Source organism: Sycon ciliatum, chromosome 10 (assembly GCF_964019385.1).
Source record: "Sycon ciliatum chromosome 10, ocSycCili1.1, whole genome shotgun sequence".
NCBI classification, from domain to species: Eukaryota; Metazoa; Porifera; class Calcarea; order Leucosolenida; family Sycettidae; genus Sycon; species Sycon ciliatum.
Genome location: NC_088652.1, coordinates 10,135,450 through 10,149,350, shown reverse-complemented (window position 1 = coordinate 10,149,350; position 13,901 = coordinate 10,135,450). Strand labels below are relative to the sequence as shown.

Genomic DNA, 13,901 nt, shown 5'->3' with positions numbered 1-13,901 from the left:
GTATAGTCAGGCATGGTCGAGGGCCTGGAACGAGCGAAATTTCTCTAAGCCGGTCGTGTCTCCCTACCCAATCGTAAGCCGGTGGTACCGCGAATGTGCGAACTTTACTAGCTAGTATTTGTCTGGTGTTTGTTTATTTGTTTGTCTGGTGTTTGTTTGTTTGTTTGATAATATTTATTGTTTACTGCAGTTTTCACACATGTATCCCGCCACGGCTTTTTCGAGCAGAGTGTATTGGATTTGGAGAACAACCTTTGGCGAACCCACACTTCTTCCCGTCTTAACCAGCCTTTGAACATGGTTTACGAATTAGGACATTCAGCAGCCTGTCACAGTGGCACATTAAGCTATGATACATCGACGGAGAGCGGCAGTCTTCATCATCATTACACGCGCGTTGATGTTGAAAACCAGTACATAGACAAGAATTTGAAGGACGAATTCAACTGTAACAAGGCGGATATCATCCATAGCAGCACGTTGCCCAGAATTTCTGGACCAAGTCATGCTCTGTGCTCTGTAGTGAACAAGCTCTCCGGCAGAAGATTACTTGAAACAGGAATATACCAGCGCGATCAAAAGTATCAAAGGATCACAGATGGTGGGCAATACCAGTGTATCTCACAGAACAACGTGCAGTTCGAAGAGCAAGTGATCGAGCAGTGTGAGTATTAAAATGTGTGTGTCTGTGTGTGCGTGCGTGCGTGTGTGTGCCCACTCTGATTTACCCACCTACACCAGTATTGTACGACGTATTACTTTCACTGGGGGCAGGGGTAACTCCAGTTGGAACATGGGACGCACACACACTGATGCCGTCATTTCTTTTTCTACACCTTGTCCTCGCCCACTTACTGCCGGAGATGTGCTGAGCCCATAAGTGGGATCAGCTCCGAGTCCACCCAAAGCTTGGGGATTTCAGGGGCTTTTGAACATTGCGCGGCTCAATAGCCAACTGAGTCATCGTTCCAAGATTCCTTTGTGAGTGTCTCCCCTCTCTCCCGGTGAGAGCCACGTGTTGGCAGTGAGCAAGCGAACTGGCAGTCCATGAATGCCAGGATGTGCCCCATCTGCTACTCCAGAGCAGTGCCAAGTCACCTCTGTTGGACACCTGTGAGCGGCTCCCCTACCTGGCTACAAGGACCACTGCAGCTCATGCGTGGGTCGGTGCGGCGAATCAACGCCCAATGTGACACTGAAGCTCACAGACACCGGAAGAGTTACCAGAAGCAAGGTGAAGAGACGAAGTACTGGAGATTTGAATACGTCGGTACTGGAAGTGACAACAACGATCAACAAGAGGAAACGAGGAAGACCAGGAAGTGAACAACGGCAAGCGTCGAAGGTGACAGAGCTAAGTGATCGTCCATCAAGCTTTTTCTTACTTTTTCTACACACAATAGGCACAACGAAGGTTTACTGATTTGTCGCAACTCAGAGTTTCTTGCTCAATGCAATCATCAGGCAACTATTACATGTTCAGTGGGACTTGGCCCATATAAAGCATAGCCTCGCGATAGCTTGTTGGTGTCTGATTCAGCACAGAAAATATTGCCATGATGGCCGTGTGGATGGTTGCTTAGGTGAGGGAGCTATTAGCGCAGAAAGTATAGATCGATAGTGTTAGGTAGCTCCTCCCATACCTTTTCTGGCTGGCCTGCATGCATGTAGTTGTAATTGTACGCATCGTATTCGTAGTATTCGTTCTCACCTTTCGTTCCGTTGGCCTGGGTAGCTACTTGCACGCCCATATTTGCCATAGCTACCCAGGCCCTTTATCTTGCATGCTCTCCTGTCGACTCGCTCTCTCTCCCATAATGTAGTCGTAGTAGTTCGTCTTTGTCTCCGTCTCTTCGTCTACCCAAATAAATGTCGTTCTACCTGCCTGTCCCGTTGTCCGTTGTGTCTGGAGAATTGAGTGAAAGCTATACTCAACACTAGTAAATTGCTAGTGAATATAGAAATGGAAGGTATGAATCTATAAACCGCAGCCAGGGTGTGACGGTAATCCTTCAGAACTGTTAGAGTGTTATTGGTGATGTGGAGGGCTCTAGGCTCACACGTGTGTGCTCGCTTCAGATCATGTCACAGTTAGGGACCCGGCAAATATGCCGGCACTAAATCGAGCATTTTAGGGTGCAAAAGTCACATGAGCATAGTCGGCTGGTTACTGACGTTTGTAGAGTGGATAGTGCGGATGAGGAGGACGATAACTACATTTAGAAGATTGTTTATTGACACGACGATGAAACAAAACTAGACATGAAGAACTCAAGACGAAGACATGATGAACTCAAGACGAAGACTGCTTTTCATACCACAGCAACACGCGCATACACCAACATGACGTACACACGACGTACACACGACGTACACATGACGTACACACGACGTACACATGACGTACACACGACGTACACATGACGTACACATGACGTACACATGACGTACACAAAATAACATACAGTCAAACCTCGTTAGGACGAACTTCAAGGGACTGAACAAATTTGTTTGTCTTATCGGGAGTTCTTCTTATCCAGATCTGACAAAAAATCGATATGCATATCATATGGATTGCATTTACGTGAAGGTGCATACTGTGGTAAATGGGAAGCATTTATTCTCAGCATGAGCCAGAAACAGACAATGTGCTACAATTCGTGACTGTGCTTCCATATACAAACAAATACATTACGATAAACCATAGATAGAATATGAGTGATTACGAGTGTGCATGTGAAGCACAGCATCTCAACATCCATACTTTATAAAAAAGTTCACGGTTCGTGTGGGACTCGGTCGGAGCCAGTGAAAGCCGAGTTTTCCGCATCCGCAGGAACGCCACCACCCTCTACGGATCAACGCTCTTTGGTGCACAAAACACTTCACAACTCGATCATCGACGCGAACAGTGTACGCCGAAGCTTGGCCTAGAAAGCACGCACGTCAGTGCGTCTACTACGGTTCACTACGTAGATCTATGTGCGTACAATCAATGTATGGACCCGGCTATCGAAAAAAGAAAGAAAAAAAGACAGCCAGCGCACGCGCACGCACCCAAAGTTCGTACTACGCGCTGATTTTATTCAAATCACACTTGAAAATAGTTCGTCTTCGCGAAAGTTCGCCATACAGGAGTTCGTCGTAAACGAATAATTTTGACTGGATATGATGCCTGGCCAACCATAGGATTGGCCTTAGTTTGTACTAATGGAAAGTTCGCCTTATCAGTGTTCATACTAACGAGGTTTGACTGTACGATAATACAATATGGTATGATACGGTAGAAAATCCGTCTACTACACTGCTCCCCTCAAATAATTTTCCGTCCTCGGAAAACAAACAAGATCATAACACAAAAATTAATGTATACACTGCTGCCTCCTCAAAAGGCTGAATCGTTCCTGATTCCAAAAAATAATAACAGAAGAAAAATAAATCACACTAGCCATGCGAGCAGACCACACCAATCACGCAAAAATGTATCGCAGCAAAACACAGCAGCCAGAGACCATCTGCCATTCACCCTGTCTGCCCACCAACCAGACCTTCAGCTCACGCGCTGGAACACAATCGTGGGAAATGCATACAACATCACACTCGCGCCACCTCACCAATCACGCAAAAATTCTAAAATGTGAGAGGACAAAATAATACAAAGAGACTAATAAAGTAAAACCCACGAGCTGCGATCTGTGGAAGCGGCTTTAGTACTCATCATCTCGGATCAAGAGCAAATAAGAAAATTACCCTCGTCCTCGAGGAGAGCAACTGATAAAATTAATAAACGAAAAAATTGAGGAGAACAGAAAATACACAACTCACATACTCATCACGTTCACAACAACACACGTACCCTCTCACCAACGAAACTCCTCACGCCGTCTGCCATGTCGTCCGCCATCTCAAGGAGCGCTACTCAGCGTCGACATCCTCACACTGCAGCCTCTTGTCTTCACCTTCCATCCTTCTGTTTTCTGCTTTTCTTTTGGGCACAGTTTTACGTCGTGTCCGGGACCACCAGTTACAACGACTGACAAGAGACGGTTGCGTTTTTCAATAGGGCGAGGCCGTCGTCTCGGTATAGCCCTATTGTGTCCTTTCGAAATGGCTGGAGAACTGATTGAGCAAGAATGATCCCACGAGCTCGCACACTTCTGCCCCGTCGAAGGAGCCCAAATCGAATGTGCTATCCTTGTTTCGCTTCATCCAGGTCTTGCCATCACTGAAGAGGAGTGACTTTCTGGCATGCATAATTATTTCCATTTCATTTTTGTCAACTTAATTAAGGGGGTTCGGGACAGTTAGGCCCAAAAATATAACTTCAACATCTGCCCAATCTGACATCAGGTTTGCATAGGTACAGCCTTATATTTTCGCTTAGTAACATCAGTTTTCAATTGCCTGAATAGGTCTTGCCAAAAACACAATTTTCCTTGATAACACAAAATATTGCAAAATTCCAAAATTGATGAGAAGTCGTCCATAACACCAGATAAGACAGAAAATATGACATAAAATTATACAGACTGTTGGAGGTATTGACTAAGATGATATCAACACCAAAAAAATGTGGGATCCAGGTCGTCATTTCCTGGAAAAGAACAAAAAGACGCAAAAATGAAACTTTGAATATTTTTGCAGCTTATTTTTGAGTTTGCCCCATATGTGGATACTTCAAATACGTTCTATAAGTGGGTCGAAACAGGTTTACCACGGCGAAAATAGGGGTCACCGTGCATATTCTGGAGAAAACCCAAAAAACTCTCGAAATAAGTCTAAATTTGGTAAATTCACGTATCTATAAACTTCTCTACTGCTGCTTTGGTCATAATTTATTGGAGTTTTGGCTGTTAGGTGTTGCATAAACTTGCTAGAGCCCTCAGCATTTAGAACAACACAAGGATGGAATAGCTGAACTAGTGTATTTGCCGGAAAGCCCTGGGTGCACGCATTATCGATCAGGGCTTTTCGCCATGATTACTCTCCTGTTGGTACTTGGTTTTGATACATGTACATGTAGCTGTGATAGCGCTTAGCACAGCCCCATATCAAACTACAGTAAAACCTGTAACTAACGACCACCCCTTGGTGCCCGGAAAAGTGGTCGCTAGTGGCAGGCGGTCTTTAGTTAGGGGTTTGCACCGCGCGACCATATATGGATCCCATTATATGATATGTATGTCAAAATGCAGATAATACAATCCCCCACCACTTGCGCACTGACATTCTTCTTTCAGATCATACAACACTTGGAGAGAGAGAAAATCAAGTTTTTTATACACCGGAAGCGATATGTCGACTCACTGGATGTAGTGTAGCGTAAACTGTACTGGTGTGTACCAGTACATGATGCGGCGATGTTGCGAGTTTTCGCACCTTTCACTGGCCTGTGTTCCGTACAGGTGAGTACATAATACCGTAGCATGCAGGGAGTCGGGACTCCCTGGTAGCATGCTAGCTAGCCAGCACAGACTGTCAGTATCAGTGTGACCTGGTGTAGTGGTGAGTCTGGTGACTGAGCTGTGTGATTGCACTTCGACAGAGAGCCGCTCAGTCTTAGTTTCTCCTTCGAGTAGTAACATCGATCAAAGACCGCGTGGGATGCGTTCTCCAAGACGTTTCCTATCATGTTTGTTCTTGACAGCACTTGAAATTATGACAGGTGTAGTGCAATCCACACTGATTCCACAGTAAAAATGAGACTGCGCTCATTTGTCCAGCTGTAGTATCGAAACGACCATGGAAAATCATCAAAATTTCGAGAAGGAGCTTCAAGCAATGTTTGATTTGCTACATCGCGGTCGCTAGTTACGGGTCAAAATTCGACATTGGGACAAGAAAAGGCGGTCGCTGGTCGCGTTCAGCAGGTAGTCGCTAGTCACAGTGCATTTTGAATGTGAGACCGTCCGTGCCTGACAAAGTGGTCGGTAGTACCAGGCTGGTCGCTAGTCACGGTGGTCGTTAGTTACAGGTTTTACTGTACACTGAAAGCTGACATGTTGGAACGAATCAGACAACATTAGTCCTCTTGTTCTTCACCTATGCGAGCTAGAATGTGTCCCCACACTGGCAAAAATGATGGTATTTTATGGTGCGCACAAAAAGTGAAGCACTGTGCCACAGGACGTTACTTACAGTTGGGTTGCTGCTGGTTCTTGGCTTGGTGTTCAGCCACCGCTAATATCTTTCTTCCTTGAGGCTGTCACCCGCTTCATACCTCCGACTTGCTCCTTCATCAGGCTGTAAATGGCTGGCTCACCACTTCGTTTGTGGGCCAAGACAAAGTGCTTCATCACCAACCCACTATCAGCTGCCCGCACTGCAACTGATTTAGAGAAGCACTTTGCTTGGATCAACGGTTGAAGGGTGGCCAGCCGCTCTTGCTGATGTTCTGCAAACTCCATCGCCGAACATGCTGATGCAAAAGTGACAGAGTGCTGCACGATACTGGCATCAGGGCGAGCTTCGACAATTTCAGCTAGGGCCGCAACATCCGCAACAGTATCGTGATCAGCGAACTCATTCCCAACGATGAACTATAAATCGATGTGAGGCTGTAGCCTGGGAGCTCCGGTATCGCGGTTTAGGGATCAGAGTGTTCAACCAGTAGAAAAATGCACACCATGCGTGCACACACACACACACACACACACACACACACACACACATACTCCTACACACACTCCTACACACACTCCTACACACACTCACACACACACACACACACACACGCGCGCGCGCGCACACACACACACACACACACATGCTCTCACACGCAATAGCACACACGCGCGCGCGTACACACACATGCATTCACGCACGTGTACGTACTCACCCACATGCATGTGCACACTCATGTGCATGAGTGGAGATGCCCGCATACAGATGTCACACCAACATGCCCTGTTAGCGGTCATGCACGTGTGTCTGTACATGGGCATGTTCACATGAGCGCACATGCATGTGCATGCTCATACATGCCTATGGTGCACACATGCACAAACCATGATGCAGGTCTATCCAAACACACACACGCTCTACGCCGCGCATACGGTGTGCTCATACATTTCCATAGCCATAGGATGGCAATGACTCGCAAATATCATGAATAAATCTTTTGAGATTGAAAAACACACTTACCCGAAGCAGCTTTGGTGTTGCTTGTGAAAGCACGGGTGTTGAGTAGTTACACGGCTATCTGTATCTATAAAATTCTCCATCCCACACTGCTGACACGGAATGACAAGTACACTGCCCAGGCCGTACCTCTTCTCTTCAACGCAATCAATCAGTGCCAGAGGTTTGCCATATCCAGGATTTTGGCACGCAGACAATCCCACAGTCAGATACTTGAGCTGAACGATTCGTCGACCATGAAGAGGGGCACTGAACGACCTCTTCGCGGGAGTCGAATCCAGTGGCGTTGGTCACCGGGTGGAGATCGCCCTTTCCGTTTTTCAGGAACTCGATCGATCGCTTGAGCTTGCGAAGCGTCCCCTCTTCGGCTTCTTGAATCGTCCAGTACGCAGAATGCGAGGCCGCGTCATGGGTGACGGATTACTCTCCCGCGTCTTCATCTCCACGACACGTCGGCAGGAGAACCAAGCTATCCAAAAAACGCCGATGTCAAAACAAATCCGCTATATGGCTGAGCTTCCTCCTCAAATCTTGTGTCGACTCGAGCACGCGATTGTGCATGATCGCGTCCCATTTTTCCACTCCGAAAGGCATTATTTTTCAGAAAAAAATTAGGAAATCCAACATGGCGCTAACCGTCGCGAACCCCCTTAAGTTACAACGCGGCGTCTGCCTTTGCAAGGACTTCCATTCTGTCTTCTAGTTCTAGAGCCTTGGCCACCTCCCGTGCTTCCTTGTTCATATCACTACATGCTGAATCGGGCACTAGCTTGTTGTGCTTCGTTGTATTGTCGTGCAGGAGTTTCTTGTGCGTTTCTTTCTCCGCGGCATACACGTTCCTTGTTTTGTCGGCCCTCACAATCACGTCTTCGCTGTCATCCAGCTCCTGCATATCCTGCTTCAGTCTGTCCTGGAATTCGTCATTCACTCTTCTGAACTTTATGGTCTCGATCAGCGCTAGGAGGTCATCTTCAATAGTTCTTTAATCTGTGGTGGTGTGTACTTGCTCTTGAAGCCGCAGGTTTCCCTTTCTTCTTCTTGGTCCTTCCCGAAGAAGAAGGCCTTCCATCTCATGCACTTGATGACGCTTTCCACTTTCTCGATCAGTGCTTTCCGGTATCTTGCTGGCGTCGGTAATGGTATGTTCTTCGCTGAATAGTTCATGTCCAGTTTCAGTATCCCGTCCATTGCTGCTGACATCCGGTAGAGTGCTCAACCTGAAAGGGAGTGGTCCTGCAAGGAGGAAAACTCCCTCTCCGTTGGCAGAAGAAAGTTTTCCTCCTTGTCTTTCTTTTTCTATATACAGTCAACTTCGCTAATAACGACTGCGGATATAACGACAATTCGCGAATAACGACAGCATTTCCATGCCCAGAGCAAAGTCCCTTCCACCTGTAATACATATAATGAGACTTCGGGTATAACGACACTTCGCGAATAAGGACACTTTTTTTAGGCCCCGCCGCCGAGTGTCGTTATAAGCGAAGTTGACTGTAGTAATGTGTTTTTCCCAATTTCCAACATTCCCTGTACTATCCTGAAGAGAAGGAAAAGAAAACATTTGATAGAAGGAAGTGTCTACTGAAACTATATTTTACTAAACGAATGTAAGTGTTGGGTTGCAAGTATCCATGCAAACACACATCCAGTCAAATAAGGCACTTGTCAAAAGTATCCGAACATTTTCGGTCCCTTCTGATCAAGGATTTCACAGGGAATGGCTCAAGGTGGAAAGACTAAAACTTATATAGCGTAAAGATAATGAGATAACAACACTCGTGACAAGGTGGAAAATTATCAAGTTCAGCACGACACAAAACTCGAAGGAAAATAATAATAGTGACAACAACATAGTGAGCAAATTAAGTTACATTGTTAACACCTCGACGAGGAGTAACACCAAACAATTGTATCCCTGCTGTTGCACAACTCTGTGTGCTCGTGTAGCGACCACCCCTGCCCGTACACGTAAGTAGTCATTAACCCCTAGGCTCTGCCCACCCAATTCTTCCTCACTCTTTCTCCTTTCTTTCACTCTTATCTCTTATTGGCCACTGGCTATCGTGAGAATAAAGATTTGAAACACATTTTCTTTCTGCACGCAAAATTCAGGACCTAACTTACGGATATACAAAGCTTCTAACACAGCCAAATGCAATGCACATCTACCACGTGACAATATTGAGAAAACATTATCACTGTACAACTCACGACAATTGGTACGGGCTGACAGATGTTGCTTGATTGACGAAGTGCGATTCTTAGCTCCGTTGGGTGTTGTCTCCTCCAATGTCCCGTCATCTCGCCTCTTCGTGGCATCACCAATATCCGTCTCTTCGCGTTTCCGCGGCCTTCCACGTTTCCTGACACTAGCCGTTGGGTGCGCGATGCCCAGTGTCCTTTCAGCTACGTCTCCTCTATTGCGGATTTCTATTGAGCTCCTTACTCCAACTTGTCCGGTGTCCGATATTGAGGTTCGTTTTCGCGGTCTACCACGTTTTCGAATATTGACTGTTGTTGTCACTTCCGTTGTCGTTGTACGTGCGTCCTCACCAGTCCATATTTTTACTTGGCTTCGCGTAACCCTTCCCGACGCAGACAGATCCTTTGTCAGTTTGGGTGGTTTACGTGTCGGTCTTTCACCATCTTTCATGCTGCTCTCAGCTGGCCCGTGTCCTACACATGCAGACGAGGACAGGCATGCAGTCATATCTTCACACGAAGAGGAAGATCCACCAATGGACTGGACAGCACATTTTGGAGGACGACCACGGCAAGGACAACACTCGCGCGCATCAAGCGGAACACAACTTAGCGGAACATGTTGACGAATGCGCGCGCCCAGGTGCTGAAGGGTTCTACCTACAGACCGATCTTCACACTGTCGGCATTGAAAGAAATAGATAAGGTTACTTTTACTAAGGGTAGGTAGAACGTCCTTCTTCACACTGAACGCACGCACTGTCCCAAATATGACGTACAGCTTGACGCACGGATAAGATGGACATACGATACCACGAGCATCCTTCTCCACGCGCGTAGAACCGGCGCCAACCCAGGGTAAACGGAGTACCACTGGGCAACGGACGTCTAGTGGAATGCGTGTGTGCCCCCGGGAGAAGCAGCGAGCCCAGCAGAAGAGAGGGAGGGGCAGCCGATGGAGTGTCGTGCATGTGATGCGAGTATGCGAGACAGTCAATGTGTAGTCAAGGATGTTGTTTATTGTATGTCTTGCACGTTGTGTGAGGAACTGTATGTTGATGTCGCCGTTCTTCAATTGGCTGGAGCAATGTTATACAGGTTCACATCGCCATCGCCATCCCCACTCTGACTGGAGACGATTTCTACACCAGTTTCCGTAGCAGCAGCTAGCACAGAAATGTCATCATCCCTGGCCTGGGTGTAGGGGATTGAATCGGTTCGATCGGCTAAAGAAAACTGTAACGTTTGGTTTTGTCCCAACGTCAAACACAAGACTCCACTCAACAGCTCCAGACAACGACTGAGGTTTATTTACAAGAAGAAGGAAAGACACAGATAAACTGTCATGATGCGTATATGTACACAGTACAGAAATGCATAGGTAACTGCAGGGGCGTCACAGGGTGGCTGTGAGTGGTACGACCGGGCCGCGGGGGTCCTGGGGTGTCCCCCGGAGAAAAAAATAAGGATTTTTCGGCTACCAGGCCACGTTTTAGCACTCTACAGCCGCAAAGGAGGGTTCCCCTAGCACATATTAGACAACCCCACCCCAGCTCCAAAAACATACTTCTCATGGATTTTTTTGTATTTTCTGTACATCGTAGGTAGCCAAGCAAGGCAAAAGGAACCCATTCAATGATTCAGGGCCATTGCCCTCGAAAAAATCGCAAAATCCGAAGTACAAGCCGGCTGCGCGTTCTAGAGCCAGCCGCTGTGCAAAAACGCATGTCGTGTCCTGCAAAAGTCTGCTGCGTCGCGTGCACTATGTACACGGCCGGCCTGGACAGTCGCGAAGTAATTTTAGTTGTTTTTAGAGAAAGAAGAAGATCCTTTTTTTTTTGTTCGGTGGGATTGAAAGATCTGCCAGTGGACCGGAGAGCTACAACACTGGAAGCAGAAGAAAGCGCTTGCAGAATCTTCTCTGTCTTCGTGCCAACAGGACTTTAGTTTGCGAGAGACTTTCGTCCTGTCGTCGCGGACGCAATTCTTGTTGCTGCTACCAGAAAACTCGGGGAACGAAACGATCGTAAAATGTTATAATATAGGTGAAGCGGGTCGTGTCGGTGAACAGCTGCAGAATATTCTGCCGCCGTGGAGCAGCAGTCCAAACACTTTTCAGTTTCGGAGAATGAAGCGCTTCCCTTTTCCGTTGACAAGCGCTGCGTTCGCGGGTGTAATGCATTTTCGAATCCGCTTGCAGTAGATCGTCAGGAGCCAGAGGTACTAGGTAGGTGTCGTTGTGGAAAGAATAATAGCTGACAAGTGACATACATGTAGTGTCTCTTGACGTGCTGATCGCCATTGTAACATGGTAGAGCTTGGGGATGCGTACGTGAGGAATCCATCGTCTGGTTGTCTCTACCCGTGACTCCAACCGCCTATCGTAATGGATAGCCGCCTGGAGTCTTGGGCAATAGCTAGCTGCTAGTGCTAGGCATCAAGTCTGTATGCTCCTTGCAATGAAAGTAACAGTTGCGATGTTTTGTACAAGTCCGAAGATCCTTGAATTTTTTTATTGCTTTTTCGGATGAATTGGGTGGACCATCCTGGACGAAAGTGGTACGACCATGGTCGTAGTGGTCGTACCGTGTGTGACGCCCCTGTAACTGATCCAGGAACGGATCGGGTACATCGATAGACTCGTGAGAGTACAGAGTACATAGAACGATAATTATATAGATTGTGTAATCCATTTATGGGTAAGCGAATGGGACCACAACAAAAACTCTTCATCGAGACTCAAGGAGTAGCAGGGAATCTTCTACCAGACGCCCTCTGACTTCCCTGACTGCCGAAACCCTTTCTGCCATGATTGCTACTTCTGCAGGCAAGCAAGATTCTCTTTGGTTCCACTGCGCTGCTGTACTTGAGTGCCTATGTGACATGAACCTTTTGCAAAACGTATTTTTTCTCGAAAAATAATTTTCACCCTAAGCCTGGTTCTCGCAGAAGTTGGGCCATTTCGTGATTTTCCCAAATAAAGTTACTTCTAACTAAGTCACTCCAGGTACTGCACTGGTCGACTGGACACGCCACCTGCACCAAATGGTAGTGCCGGGCTGGCAGTCGTCGGCATTGTCGGCACGTGCGCATTTATTATTGTTATTTCTTTATTTCCACGATGGCCCATGGCCAATGAGGAAGATAATAGCGATTCGAATCAGTCCACAATCAAATGCATGCAATCCGGGTTGTGTGTGAGCGCATGCCACTGACGATCACCTTACCTGACCAACGACTACTCGAGCACTCGGTGTGATCCTGTGTTCCACACTTTAAAAGGTTTGGAGCACCGTAAACAGGCCGGACGGGGACGGGGGCCGGACGGGGATGGGGGCCGGACGGGGATGGGGGCCGGACGGGGATGGGGGCCGGACGGGGACGGGGGCCGGACGGGGACGGGGGCCGGACGGGGACGAGTATGGGGGGGGGGGCTTGTTAGCTCTTACTAGGCTCTAGAACGGACGCAGAGTGTTTCGTTCTAAAATTGATAATGATCGATACATGTGTGTTCTTGTCTGCTCCTTTCTGTTCTCAGTTCGATCATTTCGACTGCATGCTGGAGAAAGAAAGACTGTGCCTTTCGAGTGTAAGTTGTTTGAAGGTCTTGTCGGTAAAGAGGCCAGTTGGTTCAACGCAGCACGGAACGAGCGCTACTTTGTTAACGAGTCAAACTCCTCAATGGACTACCACGTGACACTGCACGATTTCAACTACCAGCGCGTTCACATCCGCAGGTTCAAAGAGGCGGACAATGGCACTGTGCTCGGCTGCATCAGTGTCGTACCACGTGATCCCGCCCAGTGGGTGCACAATTTTACGGCATGTGTGGACAAGGGTCGCAGCAAGTGCATGGAAATGTCCCAGTACCAATCACATCAAAGGGATAAGTGCATTCGGAAGAAAACATTTCACAGGGATTGCAATTTGATCGATACGGTCGTAACGACTGATGCTACTTTGTTCTTCGTCCAGCTGATTGTGAAGGGTAGGCATGTTGTTGTGTCTGCGCCTCCTCCCCTCCTCCTCCTCCTCCTCCTCCCTCTCCTCCCCCTCCGGCAGCGAAACCTGGAAATCCCCAAATCGCATCCATCTCGCAGCTCGCGCACCTGTCGTAGCTAGGTCATCACAGAAGTTGAGCTTGGCTCAACTTTCACGGTGCAACAAGCGATGCGACGTACAATTTTGACCTTTTTCTGCCACAAAGTTGTGCAAAGAGTTCAGGAGTTGCTTGTAGATTTGCAACACGTTGTACCCAGCCATGCGAGTACCATGGTGACATACTCACACCCAGCCATGCGAATACCATGGTGACGTACTCACACCCAGCCATGCGAATACCACGGTGACGTACTCACACCCAGCCATGTTTGTGAATACCATGGTGACATACTCACCTGCATTGAACTTCGCGTCAAATCAGCAAGGCTACGTCACATCGCTGACATCGTCTGTGAATGGCATTTCACAAGTTCACATCGCAATGCATCACATCGCATTGTATCGTCACATCGCACATCACAAAAAGAGCTTTATGCGGCTCACCGCATTTTCCAGTG

At 47.5% G+C, this 13,901-nt stretch overlaps 1 protein-coding gene across 1 annotated transcript in view; it reads left to right on the top strand.

Moving 5' to 3' along the window:
* Positions 1–297: 297 nt before the first annotated feature.
* The window catches only part of LOC135826628 (uncharacterized), a 52,648-nt gene continuing 39,044 nt past the window's right edge, over positions 298–13,901 (top strand). Inside the window, exons 1-2 of the mRNA XM_065339230.1 lie at positions 298–664; positions 12,881–13,330. Of these exons, the coding sequence (XP_065195302.1) occupies positions 298–664; positions 12,881–13,330 (817 nt within the window). The remainder of the gene's footprint in view (positions 665–12,880; positions 13,331–13,901) is intronic.